At 39.4% G+C, this 22,346-nt stretch overlaps 1 protein-coding gene across 1 annotated transcript in view; it reads right to left on the bottom strand.

Moving 5' to 3' along the window:
- Positions 1-22,346, bottom strand: part of arhgef18b (rho/rac guanine nucleotide exchange factor (GEF) 18b) — a gene marked incomplete at its 5' end in the record, with an annotated part of 44,815 nt that overhangs the window by 7,657 nt on the left and 14,812 nt on the right. The window contains 19 exons of the mRNA XM_079245746.1: positions 3,337-3,486; positions 3,648-3,929; positions 4,153-4,200; positions 4,368-4,436; positions 6,321-6,436; positions 6,784-6,930; positions 7,130-7,315; positions 7,566-7,639; positions 7,894-8,072; positions 8,224-8,300; positions 8,436-8,690; positions 8,798-8,915; positions 9,009-9,134; positions 9,313-9,563; positions 9,834-9,974; positions 10,861-10,967; positions 11,594-11,786; positions 13,337-13,382; positions 13,568-13,635. Coding sequence (XP_079101872.1) covers positions 3,337-3,486; positions 3,648-3,929; positions 4,153-4,200; positions 4,368-4,436; positions 6,321-6,436; positions 6,784-6,930; positions 7,130-7,315; positions 7,566-7,639; positions 7,894-8,072; positions 8,224-8,300; positions 8,436-8,690; positions 8,798-8,915; positions 9,009-9,134; positions 9,313-9,563; positions 9,834-9,974; positions 10,861-10,967; positions 11,594-11,786; positions 13,337-13,382; positions 13,568-13,635 — 2,633 coding nt within the window. The remainder of the gene's footprint in view (positions 1-3,336; positions 3,487-3,647; positions 3,930-4,152; positions 4,201-4,367; positions 4,437-6,320; positions 6,437-6,783; positions 6,931-7,129; positions 7,316-7,565; positions 7,640-7,893; positions 8,073-8,223; positions 8,301-8,435; positions 8,691-8,797; positions 8,916-9,008; positions 9,135-9,312; positions 9,564-9,833; positions 9,975-10,860; positions 10,968-11,593; positions 11,787-13,336; positions 13,383-13,567; positions 13,636-22,346) is intronic.

The raw sequence follows: 22,346 nt of genomic DNA on the forward strand, positions 1-22,346 counted from the left end.
AACATAAGGTGTGTTCTGTGTGAACTCCTGATGACAGAAACATGTTAGTCAGGTAGTACGGCTGACTTCTACACTGCTACAAAGACAAAACCAGTCTCAAGATAAAAACCTCCCAAGCAGCACAGCAAGCATTACCTCTCCTCAGCTTGTCAAAGAGAATGCCGTCAACTAAGCGGTGACTGGATGATACGGGCCTTTGAAAACACTCAGGGGTTGTGTTAAGCAACATTTCTGTGACTCCTTGGCTGATCTGTTAGCACCAGGCATGAAATTACAGTCGGCAGATCTGACTCAAAATTCCTCTCCCATGAAACTCACAAACAATGGCCCGCATTGTAGATCACAGGGGGGGAAACAGAGATACAAGGGGAAAATAATCATGGGGAAAATAAAAAGAGAGGATGTGAAGGGAAGTAAAGAAAGATGACTCAAAGACTGGTTGGAATCTTCTGCTGAGTATTTAGGAATATACGCGACTGTCCATGTGTTTATCAGCTGAAGCCATTCATGAAATCAGACAAGTTGTGTGAGCTGAGATTGCGGTATTTTCTTTAGAGATGAACATCAGAACACAGGAACTTAAACCAGTTCCTACGCTGGGCCCAGTAAGCTCCTTGACCATTAGGTTTAAAACATTTCAAATGTTTTGATAACGCTTATAGTTATGGTTAGCTCAGGTGACCTTTAGCCATTTTTTTTAGTTATGCTGCCATTGGCTTAGACTGCTGGAGGGACGCCACATGATGCACTGAGCACTTACTACTACTTGTCTTTGTTTAGTCTTTATCCTCCGAGCATTATTATTACTGATATTAACAGATTATCAAGAGCAGCTTATCAATTTTGTTAGTGTTGGTGACCATTCTTTCCTTTCCCCTTCACCCACAACAGCTTGAGGCAGATGTTCGTCCTTGCTTAGTCTGGTTCTGACAGTCTGACTGGTGTCTGTAAAAATGTCTTGAGATGACCTTGTTGTGGTTTGGTCCTATGCAAATAAGAATGAATTAAACTGAATCACAGAAAAAAAGAAGATATCAGACAGATCAAGAACTGGTGAGAAATAAGTGAGATAATTTGTGCCAAAAGAAGTGCTCATCCTCGTTTATCATCACCAAGCTGATGGAGCAGATTGGGTCCCAAAGGCAGTAAAAAACCTCTGTTAGACAGAATATCATAAAATGCATCTAAGATTTAAATGTACATGGAAAACATCAGGCTTCTTGATCATTTATTTATATATTAAGTGATGCAACTGCTCATTTGCAATGTGCAACCATTTCTTTCAAAAACTGTGTTGGGATCTCATTATCTTGGACACTCGATAATGAGTTACTTAATAAATTGAGTGTTTTCCAAGTTACTAAAGCTTGCTGTGTAATCAGTTCTAGTCACTGTTCCAGACTAATCTGGCTGTGACTTAAGTCTGATAGAGTCTGTTACCAGGAGTGGTAGTCTCTGTAAAATGCAGCAGATTTTAAACAAGTCTCATTTTTCAGTATTTTCTACTTATTGAATCTGGTAACGGTGGCACAGTGGCCTCACAGCAAGAAGGTCACTGGTTCGATCCTTGGCTGGGGCAAGGTTTGGACAGTGGCCTTTCTGTGTGGAGTTTGCATGTTCTCCTCGTGGGTTCTCTCCGGGTTCTCCGGCTTCCTCCCACCGTCCAAAGACATGCATGCTAGGTTGATTGGGTACTTTAAAATTGTCCCTAGGAGTGAGTGTGAGCGTGAGTGGTTGTTTGTCTCTGTGTGACCCTGTGATGGACTGGTGAGCTGTTCAGGGTGTACCCTGCCTTTCACCCTAAGGCTCCAGCTTCCCTGCGACCCTGAATTGGATTAAGCGATTAGGAAAATGAATGAATGAAAGAATCTGGTAACTGCACGGTTCCCACTGCTGATGATGTTAAGTGGAAAACAAATACCAAAATTAAAAAACAAATAAGATTCACAAATGTTGTCAGGTGACAAGCTTACCCTGATTTTTTCACTCTTAAAAAGTACGTAGGAAGTTATCTAAGTACTGAGTTAATAATGCAAATGTTTGTTTGATAGGAATGTGACGATATGCTTTTGTCCCGATTCGATTTGATTCTGATTTTTTGGGTGCTGATTCACAATTCTTCAATATTGCTGATTTTTGTAGTCTTAAAAACAAAAAAATGTATAAAACTTGTTTTTGTCATTTTTCTTGATTTTAATTAAGAAAAAAAACAACAACACAGCAGCCAGACCATCATTCTGCTGGTATAATGCCCACGAAGACAAGTAAAAAGATCAATAAAAACAACTATATTGGATTATTTTATTTATTCAAAAGGAAAAAAAAAATATTTTTTTTTTTTTTTTTTTTACAAAAAAATCTATTTTAAAATTGTGAAGCAAAACATCCTGATATTTGATTTTTTTATTTTTTTTATTTTTTTTTTTTTTCAAATTCGTTTCCCATCCCTGTTGTTTATTATATGAATATCTTCGGTCCTTATGGCTGGCATCCACAGTTTTGACGACTAGATAAGTGCACTGCTAACTATGTTCATCAGAGATAAAGCAGTCTACGCTGCCACCTTCTGATGACAGTAAACTAAAAATAAAGAAACATAACAGATGTGCATCATTTTAAATTTTTCTTCAAGTTGGTTTGATAAATGGATGGAATCAAAGCATCATGAAGCATCTGCAACAGAGCCCCCTCTCTACTTCCAGAATCAAATAAGTGAATATTTGTTGTGGGAGAGGAAAACACTGTCTCAAGTTTCATTGGTTCTAGCTGTTGGCTGCAGCCTCAGTCAGGCCTGAAACTGGAGTTCTTATGAAATGTTACATGAATTAGATAGCAAAAAATGTAGTCCAGCAGTGCTTCAACACAAAATGCATTAAGTATGAACCATTTCAATTCATAGTAAACACAAAGTACATGCTCTGATATAAAGTTCGTAGTATACAGGTGTTTAGTTTGCAAGGCTCAAGGTAACGGGATATCACTAACAATTCATGTTTCACTACAGTCTTAAAGAATTTACTTCAAAACTAAATTTAACTGTTTTACAGAAGTTTTTTTTTTTTGGCAAATATTTTATTGTCGAAATGTTTTTCCCTTTGTTTTGTCTTTGCTGTTACACACTGATATGTTTAGCATTTGTATAAACATGTGGACATCTCAATTTTTAAAGATGCAGACCATTACTTTTCTATTTTTGTAAGTAAGCAGAAGCTTATTTGCAAGTCTTTTATGATGAGTTTCTGCTAGACGCAAACGATATTTCAAAAAAATGTTGCAATTTGTTTTACTGCTCTTGTCTTTGTGACATTACCATGGGCATTACTACAGGACTCCCACCTCAATCGTTTTCCTCTTGATTTTCTTCAGGTGTTCCAGGCGTTCCTTTTCTTTCTCCACAGCCCTGGTGGACTCCCTCAGTCTCTCCAGGTCCTGTTGGTACGTCTCCCTCTGTCTGTCCAGCTCCTCCTTTTCTTTTGCCACATGTTCCTGCATGAAATTAAAAAAGAAAAAACACAAATCAATATTTCACCTTTTACATCTCATGAGTACACTGGATATAAAGCAGAATGAAAATTATTTGTACTCCAAGTTAAAGACATTCAATCCTTGGCACACATCTAAAAAAGTGCACCAAAGCCCCATTTCACCTCCAGTCGTCTGCATTCCTCCTCTCTTTGTCGTAGCCGGGCTTCTGTGGCTTCGACTTGCTGGCGGTGCCTTTCCCTCTCCCTCTCCCAGCGCTGCTGCTCCTGCCTGTGCTGAGACTGTAGCTTGTGGAAGCTGGCAAGCTCCTCTCTCTGGAGAGCCAGAGTTCGCTGTTTCTCTTGCTCCAGCAGCACATTTCCTCTGTGGCGACCAGGCAGGGAGGTCCGCTCGGTCAACGAGGCCCGCTGCAGCTCAATTTGACTGTCCTGCTGCGATATGATGGCCTGATGGAAAAGTAGAGAATAGAAAACATAATATGATGGTAAATTAATTCAGATCTTCAGTAAATATATTAGACAATGTTGGCTGTTGAAACATAAAACGTTTTGGGTTTTTTTTTTTTTTTAAATTAAGGGAGAGAAATGGCAATAATAAACCATGATCCTAATTATAACGTGTAAGAGTTTCAGATGTCAGTTCACAAATAAAATGAGTTGATCCCATTACCTGCAGACTATAAAGTCTCTGGGATAGCATCAGCACTCTGTCAAAGAACTGCGATATAAAAAAAAGAAAAGATTAAAGAAATCAAATTATTGCTACAATCATTAAAACTATAGTGATTAGTGGATTAATAAGCTGTTTTTTGTCCTTCAGTGCACATGGTAATTAAAATCCTACAGTGATGTGTGGAAAATGGTAACATAAGAAAAGATGCTTACCTCAGCCTCGGGAAAGGAGTTGGACCAGATTCGATTCCATCTCGCTGGAGAGCAACAACTTTCATCAACCTGTGGAACAGCAGTCAAATGTCAATGATGATGTTAGACAATGTTAAAAACAAGAAAAGGACAAAGCCTCCTGATCTGAAAGGTGCATTCTAGGGAAGGACCAGCAGGGGGAATCAACCATTATGGAAAAAAAGAAGCCCACATGTATAGAAGTTTATGATAAGATTATCTAAAACATTTTCTTCTAGTTTAGGGTCTAAATCACAAATTGGACTTTCTTCAACACAACATAATGTTCATTTTGTCATGCATCGTCCCATTTACATGGCAATGGAAAATATACGAGTGTTTTTTTGTGGAGTCCATAGATATCAGCCTTTTATTACTTTCATCTTTATTTTGTCAGTGTTTATTACATTGTATCTTGTCTAGTGCTCCACTTTTGCTGAATGTGATGGGTATATTTTCTTTTCTAATGCTGTACAAAAGTGCTACATAGTTCAGACAACTTTGCACTCATTTTGATCGAGTAAGTATGTAAAAACATTTGACTGGTACTACACATTGTCACCAAGAAATAACCTTGTACATTAAAATCCAAGAGGGAACTTGCCTTACCTTTGAGTAGACGTTCCCATGATTGTTTATTTGAGACGTGGTCAATTGACCTTTCACAAAACCCCACCCCTAAACAGTCACACGTTGTTAGCATCTCTGACTATGTAAGCTAAGTCCGACATTGCCCACGATGACAAAGTGATACACCCATGGATTATGTAAATCAGACAGCAGGTATTCTAAGAATTTGTCTGGGGAAGTCGTGTTTTTTTTTCTTTCCGAAGCCAAAAACACATCTGGAGCAGTGCCTACAATAGGTAAAACATGCAGAAGGCCTCACTCCCAGCTGAATGTCTTGAAATATAAACAAGCATACATACGTGTGCTCACAGGTAAGGCAAGTGTTGTTCTGCTTGAAAGGTGATGACATCACCAAAATTGTTTATCAAGTTATGATAAACAATACATATTGTGTATTAGGATATCACTGCCAGAAGATTACACCCTAAATTTAGTAAGCCCATTAGCTAACTTTGGTGAACGTCAAAGTTAGCTGTTAACTGTTGTGTTGCTTCTCAATGCTGGGAACCCTCTAATGTTATGTTTTTTCAGTTTAACTAGTTGCGTAAAAGTAACTAGCTAACTAACCTGTTAGCCTCTAACAAGCTATTTGAACTCATTTTGTTTTAATATTTCATTCAGCCTTTTAAGAATGGAAAGCCTTCACCCAGTAGTTGCTGTGTATTATCCCTCCACTACATATTGGAACTCTTTTTGCCTCGATCTGGAGGATATTGTACTGGTATTGCTCCAAAACCAGTCACTAACACACACTGCTACACAGGCTATCCCCATCATGACTTTTGCTAACACTCCATTGGCTACAGAAAGCTTGACAGGCATAGCAACGGTAAACAAGGGGCAGGGCTTTTGCGAAAGGTCTACAGGGGCTGTAATATAATGTACTTTAAAATTTACCAGTATAATTTTTTCTGTCCTTTAGAGGAATGAGAACAGAACAATGTGCAAACTTTTTATGAGCCTTTTCACCACATAACTGTGCACCCAACTGCCTGACTTATAAAGTCACTTTGTTTCAAAAGAGCGCCAACAGTCCTTAACTTGTAATTATATTTAGTCTGTGTGATTATTCTCAAGGACCAACGTTCACTGGAATTAACAGAATGTTCTGATGCTTTATCTATTTATACACAAATGAAGTGACCTGTGTCACCAGTAAACATGAGGACATGGAAACTTCCCAGATGACTTGGCCTGGTTATTTCTTTATTACAGGAAGTAACACAGTGACTCATCCCAAGATTCTCAGTGTGCATGTGTGTGTGTGTGTGTGTGTGTGTGTTTGTGTGTCTCCAGAGCCCCTACCGTCTGCTCCAAGGTGTGGCTGCCACAAAGGTCTTTGAGCTGAGGGTCAGAGCTGGCTCTCTGGCTCCTGTCTCTGTTTCTGGACTCACCAGAAAAGTTCTTCTTCACAATGCCATCTGGTATAAATACACAGATAAATACAAAGACAGGAACAGCAACACAAACAAATAAACAAAACAAACTCACTGGATTACATAGAAACATTTACAAAGGTTGCACAAAAACTTCATACAAACACAGAAAACAGATAAACTATATGGAATATGTATGTAATATGTAAGCCACTTTGAATATTTGTGTTTTTAAATGATAAAAAAAAAAAACCAAAAACAGTCAATCCAATGAACAGTATTTAAAAATTTATTAGAGGTTGTTTAATAAAAAGGCACAATTGCTACTTAAATACAAATGAAAATCAGTTAGATGATAGATTTCCTCAGGGCATTAAGTGTGCTGGACTCACTCTTATTAAGGATGGTGGGGCTGCTGTCATAGCCTCCAAAGGTGTCTGCTCGCCTGGGCAGAACCCCAGAACCAAAACTCTCGTCTGTACGAGATGGTTGAGTCTCTTCTCTCACTCCAGACTGCAGCAGGTTCTGAAGGTTTTCCACTGAGGTTTAAAAAATTAAAAGTATGTTTTAACATAATGACTGGACAGAGTATGGACGTGAAAACAAATCTATTCAATGATACAGACTGCTAACATATTACAGGATTGGGGTGAATATAAAGAAAACCTGTATCCAAAGTCATTAGTGCTGCGTCTCTGATCTAATGGCAGATGCATATATTGTACAGCATTATCATACCTTCAGTGATTGCTCCTTTGAGCAAGTTCTCCCCCTGCTGGAGGTCAGAGGCATCTCCACGAAGCAGCAGTCTGGAACGGGATGCCGTGTCCTCAAGGCCTCCCATGCACTCTGCCATGTCTGCAAACAGCTGCAGCTTCTCAGTGAGAGCCTGAACGATCACTGCATCTTTCTGGCTTAGCCGCTCTATAAACGAGAGACACAGAATGAGACTCATACCTTAAAAACAATTTACGATTCAAAATGTGTGACGAGTTTATTCTTTAGGACATTAATTCAACTAATTTCACATGTCTTCTGAGCTACTTCTACTCTGATGCTCTGACAGTACTTAAAATCAACTTTAAAATTGACACATGACCACTTCCTGCTGGTTTCTCATTATTCCCCAGGAGTTTTGTTGATGTCCATCAGTGTTTATTTGATCTGCACTTACCCTGAAATTCTTTAAGCCTGGACGCTCGTGCCTCTTCTTCCTCGCTGAACAGCCTCTCTTCTGTGTGTGGACAGCTGAAGGAGGAGAGAGAACAGATGCCACAGCAGATATAGAGTTAAAGACACAAACACATAACTGAGTATTGCTTTTCTTTGTTTAACGTTTGGCTCAACACTGGAGCAAAAAATCCTCAGAATATATTGGTCTTTACTTTTCACATTAAGCAAAATATTTAATGACACAACCAGTGGATCAATTTTGGACGAGCCCAAATAATAATATAATGGGCTGATAACAAAGAAACAAATCTCCTGTGCAACTCAGTCACCTCTCAACAGCTTGTCTTATGTGTGACATCCAAGTGTTCCTGTCCTCCTTAGAGGTAGTGTGAATCTCATACATCTCTGGCTCACTGGAGGATGCACAGATGAGAAACATGGCTCTCTCCTCATGGGCCACCTCCCTGACTATCAGCTTTTGGAGAGAAACCACTGACGGCTTATTGTCCTGTGTGGATTAGGAGACAAAGAGGAGGAGAAGGAGGACATTATCTCTAATTACTCTAATAATTATGGTCATCACTTTCAATGCATCCCTCTTTGATTCAAATATTGTTTTAATTGCGTCATCTGGCAGAGAAAAAAACAAAATCACTCACCACTGTGGCAAATACATATCTCTGATCCTTCTCTTGGAGTAAAAGCAACACATCAGACAGGAGAACAGCGAGTATATCTGAAAGGATAATCAGAAGACACCTTTAGAAAGGCAGACAATGAAGGATAAAAGAAAAAAAAATCATGCTTATATTTAAAGAGAAAGTGACTATATCTGCTTATCGCTAAAATATATTTGATATCAGCAGCATACCTTTAAGTCTGCCAGAGGCAGCCTTCCAGCTGACTGTACCCTCATGAAGCAGCCTCCTTCTCCCCTGTCCGAGGTCCTCCCTGCGAAACACTCGACCATCTTTGATTTTTCCCAGTGCCTTTGGCTCCATCTTGTTGTGTATGTCTCTGAGTCGAGAGTTTTTCTCATGGAGATTAACCAGTGCGTCCACCTGTACGATGGTGTCTTTAATCAAACCCAGTGCCCGAGTCAGATCCTCGTGCTCCTCTGAACCCACTAGATACAGGAAAAAAAAAAAAGTTTATCTGTTTCTGAACATCACAACTGTTCCTTATAAATTGGAACAATCTGGAAAATAATTGTAATTCCTTAAGAAGAAGAACCTTCAGTGTTGAGCAGAATGCGCTCCACCAGCACTGGATACTTTGTGATTCGCTGTGTCACTAACAAAATGCACTCCGTCACTCCTAACCGCCGCACAATGGGCAGGTTGTTGATTTTCTTTCAAGAAAAACAAATCATTTATTTATTATTTGTCATTTATAATTATTAAACAGTTCGATGAAATCAGTTAAACGAAATAATGAATCTTACCCTTATGATGTTTTGAAACCTTTTATTGTTGTGCAGCTGATCTTTATAGTAGCTTACAGCTTCCGTGTGGTGACTACAGAAGTCTCCATAACAGTCCTTCATCCTTTCTCCGATATCACCCGAGAACTGGACAACAAAGAAAGGTGTCAGTTTTTTCACCAACACAGTGTTTTTGTTCTGGTTTAGACTGCATGGTGGCATACAGATATTAACATGAAAAACTATGCATCACACTGATTATGTAATGAATTGTAATGGAAATTGTGACTGGTTAGACATGCGACGGTAAAAACGTTCTCTGTACTTGGTTAATTAGGATGTCTGCCACTCTGTTAATGGTGTAGTTCCTCTCGCTGGGTAAGATTAGGTTTTCTCGCCGGCGCTCTTTGAGACTTGACAGGAAATGCAGATGAAGTTCAAGGAGGTTCTCTAAGCGGGGGAACAGGCAATCCAGCCTGATGGCGTCCATCTGAAGGTTCTCCTTTAACTCTCGGACGTACACTCGCAGCATTATCTTCAGTGTCCGCACATGGTGCATCTCTGTCTGCATCAGTTCTGTGTAACAACATACGTGTGTTATGGACAACAGTACTATGGGTTCTGAAAACTGGTGCAACAAAATGCACTTTCCCCTTAATTTGTTTGTTTTTTTTTGTTTTTTTTTGCAGCTGAAGATGGTGGTGTTTTAAATATAAGAATCTTTACCAAGTAATTTGATGCTGCATTAGTTGTTACAGGCGTTAAATAATCCTAAGATCCATGGACATTTGCTAACCTATGGCTTATTGATCGGACAGACACTGTACAAGTGTGAACAGAACTCACCATAAATCACATCCTGCCTCTTAACTACTTCTTTTGAGTGCTTCTTCAGATACTGCTGGTCCACAGCCAAACTCCACGAATCTGCTTCCAAGTCCTGAGCGTCTGACTCCAGATCAGCACGCACTGCTGCATAGTGAGCTTCTGAGGACAGGAGGAGAGGAATCAAACCTTATGGTGTATGCAAACATTCAACAGTTTTCCATGGTCAGGTTCAGTAGAGCAGCAATCGAATAAAACCCATATTCTTGACTGGGGACGATGAAGGTGTCCCTAACATAATACCAGTGATATACTCAAATGGACAGCTAAGACACGACAACCAAACATACTTTCCTTTAAAGGATAGCATAGAGTCTTTAGATTAATTTACTTCTCATCATTTACAAATAATTAAGAACCACTTGCTAAAGATGTGCAAATGTCTTGAATTGTAGAGGATCCAAGTCTGGGGATAGCTGACTGCTGAGTTCATGTCTTACTTTTTAAGGTTTTGGCGGGACTGAAAATGATGTATGAACGTAGTGACAGCTTGGCAAAAGAAACCAAGAACTCTTGGCTTAAATGATTACTTTAAATGAAAACTTTACTTTTAACAATCACCCCACACTCATGACACTACTGAGAGGGTAGACACATCCTGTCATGTGATACATCTTAAGTGCATTCATTAAGACGGAAAAAAAAGCAAAAGACAGAAACTCTGCATCTATAGAAGCTACTTCGTGTTATGGGTGTGTTTTATGAAATAAATGACCCTCGCAGCGTTCCAGTGAGGTAGAATACATGGAAAACTAGTATCCACTTATCCTGTCTCCCTCTCCCACACACTCCCGTTTAATAAAACTGGTGAGGTCACTCCTGACTCCACAAAACATCCACCACACTCTTCTCTCGTTTTGTGAAAACTCCCTGAAGGAAAACAGTCAGAGGAACTGAAAGTCTGGCATGTTCATTTTTTAAAGAAAGAAAAAAAAAATGGTGCAAACTAAAGCCAAAGGGTTGAATTCATATCCATGTAACAGCTCACCTTCTACGATAATGGACTCGGTAGTGGAAGGAGCAAGGGAGATGGCGTCTTCGTTGCAGCGTTTGGACCGCAGAGCATCTGTTTCATCCATTTCCCCGGGGATAGATCTAAGGGAAGACAACCACAGGTCCAAAGGGGCACACATGTGACAACAGATTCAGTTTCATTCAACTACCTGCTGGAAGTCCAGATACACCAAGAAGCCAACACATCTATTTACCAAGAGCAGCAAAAAGGTTGACGCAAGATAATCAGAGACACGAGAAATAACAGTTATGTTCTGTCTTTCCTTCTGTCTTTCAATCATTATTTTTGCATATCTAAGACACTATGTGTCCCTCTGTCTCACCAGTCTCCCTTCATGGGTTTTTCTTTGCATTGCAGCTGCAAAACAGTCTTCTGAGAATAGTCTAGACTCACTTTCAAAGGCTGTTTTATTAGAAGAGACAGCTTGTCTTTATAAGTTAGCTATGAATACACATCTAACAGTGGCACAGAGGAAATCATATCTGAGCTGAAAGACAAGAATCTAAAAATATTCAGTATTTTTACAAAATCCAGAAGATTTTGAAAACATGTAAATCATTATACATTTGAGACGAAGATTTTGTGTCCTTTTTGGTTGTTTTCCACTTGAAAGATCTACTGTCATACAGAGACAACTGTTTGAAAAGGAAACTAGCAAGAGAAAAGAAAAAGTAAGATGACTAACTTTTATGGCTGATGTACTCACCCTGAGCTATTGTGACGGAGGCTGGATGCAGGAGCTGAAGTTGAGCTAGTATTATGGGCGGCAGTTGGCTGGGTACTTGATCCCCATGAACTAATGGTCATACCTGAGGCACTGGGAATACCTCGGTGGCCATCCAGGACTTGAGATGCAGTTGTGCCTGCCTGATCTTTGTCTCTGTCTCGGTCTTTTAGCGCTGGGAAAGAAAGACGAGAAGCAGGTGAACGGAGGAAAGTAGATGGGGTTGAGGAGGAACGTGAAGACAAACAAGGAGAGGACAGAGAGAAAGGAGAAGATGACCAGTGAAGTGGAGAAGAGGAGGACTTGTTTGAATCCTGTCCGAGGCGACCCCAGTACTTCTTCAGCCAAGATCGTGGCAGGAATCGGAAGAATCGGCAGGTGATCATGTCACGACGCATCAATACTCGCATGCCCACACGTCCAGACAAACCCCACGACGAGGCAGAGGAGGATGGGGACGATGGTCTAAAAGTCCTGGCGCAAGCTTTAAAGGACTCCGTTGTTTGGCTGGCAGAGCCTTTGGCAACCGCAAGTTCCATTGTAAATTGTTTAATTATCCAAACTCCAAGATAAAGTTTGAAATTCTCAGCTGCAGTTTCAATGAGTATCACAACATGTGTAATAAATTGTGACTTCTAGGGTGTAAACGACAAGATGAGGAGGAAAGCACAAAACCTGGTTTTATATGCGACCTGCCCTCTGACTCTTCTTGTCCAGGGTCTTGTAGTGATTTCTGGAAAGATGTTCCCTTTTATATTTCTCGCACATTCGGATTCTTTACTTTAGTTTTCTCTCTCTCCTTGTCGTCTTCCCGACCCCCCACACAAGTCACTGATTGGCCAGAGCGAAACATGAGGAGAAAGGAGTGTGGCTGACAGGACTCCAGCTGTTCAGAGAGGAATAACAACTGCTACAGGAGATTAACTAAAGCTGCCGCTGCTGAAACCGCTCATGTCTCCTGTGGGTTCAATCACATGCTGTAGCACCTGCTCAATGCTACAACAAGCAATGATTTGCATTACATAGGACCTGACCACTTCATAATAACAAACAACAATGAAATAAGACAACACAACGCTGACTCTTAAGCTAGTCAATATAAAGCTCTAAATAGAGCATATCCATTTTTATTATCGTGAAAAAGTCATGAAAAGACATTAGCCAGTAATAATGTTACTTCAACTGGGATTGTCTGTGTAGCAAGTTTTTAAATATATTTTACTTATATATTCATAATATAGAAAAATGCCTTCCAATGCATCTGTGTACTGGCACCAAACATCTGTCTTTAAAAACTGTTATTATTAAGAAAATATGTTTAGGGTGGACTTTGGAAACAAGCTACAGAGATCTAAATTTTTTTGCTCCCTTATCATCTGTGATCTAACAAATTTTTGCATTTACTGTATTTAGAGCATTTGAAATTTGGAAAAGTGGGGAACAGCAAGAACATCATCTGGCTCTTCTTCACAGCAGCTAATCATCACCTTTGCCAACTGACTGTTGGAGACCAATCTTCTCCTCCTATGCTCAGTGTGTAGGCAGACACACATTCACATCAGAGACCCAAACCCACATAGAAACAGCTAGCCAGGTTTTAATTAGACAAAGGAGGAACTTTAACCATCTTGTCATCCATCAACGCATCCCCCTGTACTTATACTGATAGTGTGGTCAATAGGATTTATGAATGCTACATCTGCTTATAAGTAATGTTCTGCTTACCAAGGTTAGGAGATCCAGATGTGCCAGTCCTCTGAAGAGAGTCTCTCTGTTTGGAGAGAATTAAAGATTAAGATTAATAATGCTTTTGTTTGCAATAAGCTTTAGTCTTTTTTCTACTTCCAAGTTATGATATACTGGATAATTCAGTTGTGTGTATGACACAGCAAATTAAGTTACTAACGTGAATTCACTACAGGCTTAATTCTCATTTATCTGTGTAGTGATGTTTACCTTATTCTTGCTGTTGGTGCACTCCCCTAGCAGAGACTTGCAGCTCTTATGAACATTTACAGCACAATCTGAAAAACAGGACAGGAACTTGGAGTGAGTGTCTCAGTCAACCTGAACCAGATTTATACAGTAGAGAATGGTAACAACAAACGCATGGAGGCTTCTTAAAAATGTATTAACTAATCACTTTGGGCTACATGAGACTAGTGCAGCAGTGCTTCCAGAGCTGAAAACTGCAGCTTCTTTTTGTTTACATGATGCAATCAGGACTTCTTTTTACACAGTAATTGGTTTCTCTTTTTGCCAACTACTCTACCTGTGTGGAAAACAAACCGAGTGGCAACGAGCTTAGTTGAAATGAATGATTATATCTATGCTGATTAGCAGAGATACAAATCAGAGCTGTTGTGGAAAAACACACAACAGGCAGTTAGCCTTCCTGTCTTTTTACTCAGTTACTGGAAAGACAAAACATTGTTGGGGAAAAACAACATCAGTCTTGCAGCCTGGCTACATGTTGTGTAAGGTAAGCAACAGAAGCCTTTCCAGAGAGAAAAGACTGCCAAACAAATTAAGTTATCATCAATATGCAAACTATGAGCCAATCCCATCCCTGCCAGGTAAAACCAGGCTGATGCTCAGTGTGTAGGCAACAGACACAAGTGCATAAATGATAACTTTAGCTGCTCCAATGTAAAACCTTATATAGCACAGTTACCAAAAAAGTAAACTAACTGCATCAAGTAGATCTTCTTTAAAAAAAAAAAAAATAGCATGACACACAATACAGGACAGAGTCAAACCAGAGGGATGCAAAAGTGTTTTTTGTTTTTTTTGTTTTTTTTTAAATTAATTGTGTGTTAACCATGAAATACTAATAAAGCCCCACACCTGAACTTCAACAAATTTTCAGACTATGGAGCCCCTGAAACCAGGAGAGTCTTCAGGTCAGAGAGTTTTATAGTGTTATATTAAAATACTCAGATTTCTAACCCCATTTCCAACAGTTGGGACACTGAAAAATGTAAATAAAAACAATTAGATTGATCATCCAATGATAATTTCATTAGACAACACTTCTCAAAAGATTAAAAAAAAAAAAAAAAAAAGTCAAATGTTGAAAGTGAGACATTTTATCATTTCATGAAAATATTAGCTAATCTGAAATTTGGCAGCTACACATCCCAAAAAACTGAGACAGGGCTATGTCCATGCAGTTTCCCAGGAGTGTGTGGACAACAGTCCACACACTCCTGGGAACAGATTAGACAAGCTGTATTCGAGAGACATACTGTCCACCCTTGTCTTATGTAGATTCTGTTTTTAACTGGAGAACGTTCTGAATTACAACCAGGCCAGTTCAGCACATCAAGTCCTCTACAACAAAACCAATCTGTTGTATCTACGACAGTAATTAGTTTAACAATGTCGTTCTGAAATATGCAAGGCCTCTCCTGAAAAAGATGGTTAGATGAGAGCAGATGTTACTCTCACATCTTTTAATTTAGGTAGTATCTTTCTAGACATGACAGCTGCCACTATACACTCATATATAATCAGAAATACAAGCTTTAAACTGAGAGCTAATACAAGCTGAATGGTTCTCTTTAGTCCAGAATATGAAGTTTTCCACCTTGCCTTGGTCCATTTTAAAAGTTTTGACACATAATGTACTTCTCCTGAACTCAACAAGTAATTTCCATGATAGAATCATGCCTGTTTTGATGCCATCTGAGGACCTGAAGTTTGTAGGTATCCATGACTGTTTTCTTATTCTATCAACTACATTAGATCTGAATGATATGGACAAAAATGTAATTGTGATTTTTCGTACCAATACTGCTGGTTTGTGATTTTATCTTTAAAATTTCAGCTGCCTTGTAATGTTTGTACAGAAATATACTTTCTATATGAGATGGATGACTGTCACATGAAAATATAAACTGATCTATATCATATTAATAGCTTCACTAACCAACTACATGATGCTCCCTGTGGTCAAAACACTGAAGCCTGAGCAGTACATTTCCCTTAGAACAGTATCATATTTTGTCCCTACAGTAAAAGCTAAACAGTGCAATGCCATTTCTCTCTGTGTTTCTGTACTGCAAACAGCAGAGATTCATCTCGATGGTACACACACAGAGACACATCCCCCAAGGTTGAGAAGCCCATCTGAAAATATGATGGGAGAGTAACTCGCACTTTCTCCAGTTTTGCACTAAACAACCTGTACATAAATACGTAAAATCTATTAATGAAATGAAAGTTATTATTGTATTTCACAGGGTACGGCTGACAGATGTCTCACAACATGGAGGTACAGCTCTGAGACACAGACTTAGGAGTAGCATGAATTTATGAGTTTGCCCTCACCACACACTGAAAGAACACTTTTGTCATATGTGAATGAGTAAATGGCATAGCTACAATGTCTGGATGGGTAGGATGAAACATTAGCACAACCGTTGCATGAGCTTAACCTCTAAAAAAGAAGACCCTAGTGTCGCACGAGAAAGACAAAAGGAAAATGCATCTAAATCAGTGGATTTATAGAACTGATAACCTGGATCAGGTGTAACACAGACTGTATGAAAAAAGATGCATGGAGCCTCTTTGACGTCACCCAAAGTTTTCAGAAGATCTGAATTTAAACTTGGTGGGCGGTTCCTAACATCGCCATCTTGGCGGGGTCAAGCAAGTCGTCTCGCCCAGAAAATACAAATATGGGCAAAGAGGAAGAGCTGAGAGGGGGGCTGTGAGCGTCATGGTGGATGATTGACATCGAGCGAACTCTGTGCTGCCTGTAACTAAGAGCTAACTGAGCTAACCCGGAGTTAACCAGCTAACGGAGGTAAGCAGGCTAAAACTAAGTTACATTGTTAACCAGCTAAAAACCTTGGTTATTCTATGTTCTTCTTACTTGCAATGGGAGATCCTATACCTGTCAATCAAATGAACACGCCCCTAAATATGCTGAATTTCAAGATTAAAATTACTTTTAAACAGGGGAGTCACAAAAAAAATCACTACCCCACAGTTGTCATCATGAAGGTAAACCTCACCTATTAAACCAAAAATGGATTTTTATACCAGTAAACATGTTTATTTCTGCTGTGAAGTTGGCCTTTTTAACGTGGGAGTCTATGGGGATTTGCTCTGTTTTGGAGCCAGCTCCTAGCGGATCAGGTGGGAACTGCAGTTTTATGCACTTCCCCATATAGGCTTCACTTTTGACCGTAGGAGGTTGCCACTTGGTGTAGCACAAGGGTGTTCAGCTCTGGTCCTTGAGGGCCACATGCAGGTTTTCCATGCATTCCTGCATTCAAAACACATTACTCAAATTAATCTGTCATTGTGCAGAACTTTATTGGCTGTTGGATCCATTTAATGGAAGCCAGGTGTGTTGGAACAGAAATACTCTGTAAATCTGCAGTACAGCCCTGCTGTAAAGCCTGTTGCATACTCCACGAGAAGAGAGAACTTTTTTCTTGTTCTCGAGGCTCCGAGAAGAAAATTACATCATTTTGTTCTCGCGGACGTGTTTGAGGACAGTTCTTGACACACCGGGCTGGCAGAACTTTTTTCTTGCGGGACTGTGAGTATCGTGTGATTGGTCGGACACTGGAGGTGGGCGTGGTTAACACGGAGAAAGCATGAAGCGGAGTTGCTGCTTCCGTGTGTTTGTTGTTGCGGGCAAAATGGATTGTTTTGATAAAACAGCTGATTGAGATAGTGAGAAAGTACGAACATTTTTACATGTGGCATTAAAACACTCAGACCCTGCCGCGTGCACAACCCGCCCAGCCGCGGTTGTTAAGTTGCTTGTTAAATATGTAACTAGAAAAGCACGGAGAGAGCGGAAACCTCCGCCAAGCACAATGTTAAAGAATCCTTTTTTAAAAAACTCCTGGATCCAAAATTTAATCAGTTTTTCAACAACAACTCTTGAAATATTTATAAAAATCCGTCCGTAACCTTTTAAGTTATTTTGAGCAAAAAGACGCCGGGGAAAACAACCTCCTCGGCGGAGGTAACAACTGGGTTCGCACATAAAAGCAGACATCGCCCCCCGCAGTGACCCCTCCCCGCTGCAGACCTGCTTCTCGTGGAGTATGTATGGACCTGCCGAACAAGACGTTTTTTCTTGTTCTTGCAGCCTTGAGAACAAGAACTCATTTCTTGCGTCTTGTGGAGTATGTAACAGGCTTAACATGTAAAACCTCTTCAGTTTACTAATCCCAGGGTAATAAATTGTGATTTTGATTACAAAACTATTAATAGTTCAAACCTAACCTAAATGAAAACAGATTTTGATTATTTTGAAGACATTGTGTGTTATAGATGATGGAAAATTTAACCTGATTTTATCATTAGGAACATTTTTCTAAAATTCTGGCAGTTTTTTAACTAATTTTCTTGTTGATTGCAAAACATCTTCACTCCAGAAAAACTCTGCCTCTTTACAGTGCTCTTTTCATGTACCTGACTTGTTACTACTTCACCAAACAAGGTGCAGCATGTTCATCTAGCCATTTTTTTCAGTAAAACTTATACAACCTTTAGAAGCTTCATGCCAACTTTTTAAAAACCTATAGCTACCATCAAATCGACTGAGATGGTAATTTTCCACCCAAAAAAGTAACATTTTATATGTTTTCTAAATTTAGAATAAAAAATCATATTGGGTAATTGATAAAACAAAAAAATAAGTAGAATGCCTTCTATTTGTTTTATTTATGGTATTAAACTAACTCACCTGTCAAAAAATGTTAAGCAAAGAAAAATCTAAAAAGGTTAATTCTCTGACACGGTCCTTTACATTATTAATAATGTTACATGAGGCATGACAGTGGCAGCTTGGTGTTTGTTTAAATCATAGCTTGTTGACAAAGGTGTACCACTCCCGTCCTTTGAGCAACACAATAAAAACATGAGCCAGACTAGCAGCTTCCACTTGCTGCTGCACAGCCTGCTGTGAAGGTTTCAATTCCTGCTCCCCTTCTGTGTTGGTTCAAAGAAGACTATGGCAAATGGTACCATATTGTTTAAAAAAAAAAAAAAATTACTGAGACCAGTGATCTTCTTTCTACATGTTCATGGGTGAAATCAAGGATAGATCATTTTAATTGTAGGGGTAGAGTATTTGCTTAAAAACAAGTTTAAAAAGTCCAGCTTTTACCTCACAACAATTAGCTTTTTCATCAACCTTTTTAAAAGCTGAATTCAAACAATAGTCAGCACACTGAACAGGCAAATGTTCACCATCTAAAAACCTTGATGGCTGCACTGGAACTTGTGGTAGCCCACAAAGGCAACAACAGCTAGGAACAGCTAAAAGGTTTCCAAACTGATCTTTAACCAATCCTTCTCCTGTCTGTGTTCAACTCCTTCTCCAGTAAATGAAGAACAATTTTTGGCTGAGCTAAAGGATAATAAAATAATAACTAACTTCTTTGCCAGAAGTACTGTGGCCCCTTTTGAGTCACGTCTAACAGGAGAGGCCTGACACAGAGCAGAGAGCAGGCGTCACCTTAATAGCAACAGTTTTTTCGACTGTATATCAGACAGCCCCTCTTAGAGATTAGAGATATTCATACTCAGTATTTACACCTTTTTTCACCTTTGCTCCAACAAGTGTTATAGAAAAAAAGAATCTCTGAATCTATTTAAAAGGCCGAACATATCAAAGCAAAACAAGCCATAAATGACTAATGAAGTCTACCAGTAATTTACTGCATGTTACCTGCAACAAAGCTTAAATCACACTAGTGATGCAAGGTTGTGAAAAGTGCTGCAAACAAAATCAAAAGATAAAAGGACATAAAGGCCAAGTAAATCTAAATGATACATTAAAGCATGTCCTTGCAATAACTTTAGCGTAAGTCATCAATGACTAAATTAAATGCCTCAAAGTCTTGTCTGTTGAGGTGACGATCCTCAAACTACATCTGAAAAAAAGATTAAGTGGAAATCAAATGTTAAGCACAGATAAGAAAGTACACCATGTTTTCTGTTTAGTGATATGACAGAGTTTATCAGTTCTCACTGCGGCAACAGACCACCTTGATGCTTGGCAAACGCACAGTTCATGATATCCAGGCCAGTGCCTCAACAGAGCGTATGCAGTCGCACAGCTCGGTTTCTGAAGATAGGATGATACATGGTCAAGTGGATGTACTTAAGTGGCTAAGTGACAGCTCTGTCACTCTCAAACAATGTGATCAATGATCATGTCAGCAGCTGATCCATGGGATATTCTACCCTCATCATAACCATCAACACACCCAACATCTGCTGACTGGTAAATACCTGCACGCAATAAGTAGCCTCGTGGTGTACAGTGAACACGTGAGTCACTCAATGAAATGCAAATGAGGCCTCGCTCAAAAACATTCACTGTAGAATATGTAGTGTTATGGGGTAAGGCTGCTCAAGTCAGGCTCCAAATAGACATGGGTGAGTTCTCAGAAAAATGTGAGTTTGTAAATATAAATTAAAAGAAGCAATCATACATTCCGTAAACAGTCTTGAATTTAAGACTGAATTCTACCAAATGATTAAGCAAGCACTAAAAAGAATTTTTAAATGTGTTAGTAAATGCTGATTTTGCTGAGAATATGTCATCCCAAAATGCTTTAAAACAATATTTTCACAACACATTGCCTGGTTAAATGAAAACTGATCAAAGGGAAATCATCCTACAATACATGAAGAGGCAATAAAAGGAAACTGGGTCACAATTATTGCACCAAAATTCTTACTTTCAGTTCCAGCAGCTAAAATAAATGTCACTAGCTTCCTGTTTTACCATAACCTCTTTATTTATAAAGCACCTTAAAACAACCCCAGATTAATGCTGCACACAAGTAAAATTCATGCATGTAATAATGTGTAAAACAGGTCATTTTAAATTCCTGAGACAAACGCCACAATCTCCAAAATAGAAAACCAACTTGTGACATCATCTAGTAAAACAAGAAAGTGGAAGGAAGGAAGATGCTAAAACGGAAAAACAACTCATCTTCAAAGATCACACCTCTTACGTGCTAACCATAATTACCCCAGTAAGATCTGAAATACTCTGTCAACATGGGAACTGGAACACCCAAATGTTACATGAGCTGTTAATGTAATAAAGACAAAAACAAGTGGACATGAAATTTCTATGTACTACTGCAAACTGAAGAGACCCAGAATTTCAGGTATGAGAAACTAAAGAGGGAGAGATGCAAAGAGGAGCGACTAACAGGGTGAACTGGGTGAGACCTGGCTGTTATGCACTGGCAAACCTGCCAAGCACAATTAGCACCATGTGACCCAGTCAGAGAAAACTCCGTCTATGATCAGAGCAAAGGGTTGAAGAGTGAGGGGACAAGTTGAAACGTCCCCTCAGGCTAATTAAGCTAGAACAGACAGCGCCACCTGCATATAGTAATAGCAGGGATTTGTCACAAAAGTATTAGTTAAGACATTAAAAGTTAAAACTATTTCGTAAATTTGAAATAGTTGGCTCCAGTAGTGTATAATACAATAACAACCCTGTGAGCAAAGGCAGTTCAATAAACTTTTGTAGACAGGCAACTAGAAACTAAGGCTCATTTGCACCCACCTACTATCCAAGTTTACCAATTGAATAAGCAAATCGTATTTCATAGCACTTATAAGAAACAAGTGCATTTTAACAGCTGACTTCGGGTCAACAACAAAAGTTATTTCTGCAGCTAACTAACTAACTAACTAACTAACTACGTTAGCAATCACCTGTTGAGTTTCTCGCAAAGTCTACGTGCAGCATCCACGACAGATCATCGAAACTGTGCATAAAGTCAAAGTCCAATAAAGTTGTGAAGCAGATACTTTGATATTTTACGCAGTCCTATGTTGTGTGTTCACTATAAGCTAATTAAAGCTAACAGCTTACTCAGCCAACCTTGTTTTTCAAATAGGGGCGCAGCTAAGACGCTAGTTTTGCTAAATGCTAGCCAGCAAAGACTAACTATGCTGTAGTATAGGATACTTAACTACAAACTCAGTTTAAAGGGAAAATACTTCTAAATGGCATCATTTTCATGACGGCTTATTTAGACACGGATATAATACAACGCAGTGAAAAGAAAACTGTAAAGCGCACTGAGCTGGATATGATTAGCTATTAGCTTCCCAGCTAGCGGCAGGATGTGAGAGAAGTCCGTTGAGGGAAACAACGGGAGTTCAACCACCTGATCCCGCTAGAGCAGCTGCTTCTTACCGTTTCAGCAAGACTCGCGTTTGTCTCTATCAGCTGCATCCGAAAGGAAGTTTAAACTGCCAAAAAGCTTAATAAATCACATTACCAGAGGAGCTCTAATAGAATTATGTATCCCACATTCTTGGTTTTGTCCAGTTTAGTGTCTCTACTGGGAACAATCTCTGGCACACAAACGACGCATTCCACAGGCTGAATCCCCACAGGGCTCGGTTCAAATTAAAGGGACACTCACTTGTTTTCACACGTTTGTGTGTGTGTGTGTGTGTGTGTGTGTGTGTGTGTGTGTGTGTGTGTGTGCGCGCGCGCGTGCGTGTATCACTAACACAGCAGCGTCTAGATTTTGAAACTTTATCGCACTCTGGAGACATGCATCAAGAGAGATGTGATGTTGTGTTCTGGTTAATGTCACACAACTGTAATATGGATCACACTGAATGTGTGGAGCCATGCACCTCGTGAAATATGCCAGAGCACATTTGTATAATAAACAGCACATTAGACATAATCATACATTAGATACCCCTCTAC

This window comes from Telmatherina bonti, assembly GCF_933228915.1.
Source record: "Telmatherina bonti genome assembly, chromosome: 8".
NCBI lineage: Eukaryota > Metazoa > Chordata > Actinopteri > Atheriniformes > Telmatherinidae > Telmatherina > Telmatherina bonti.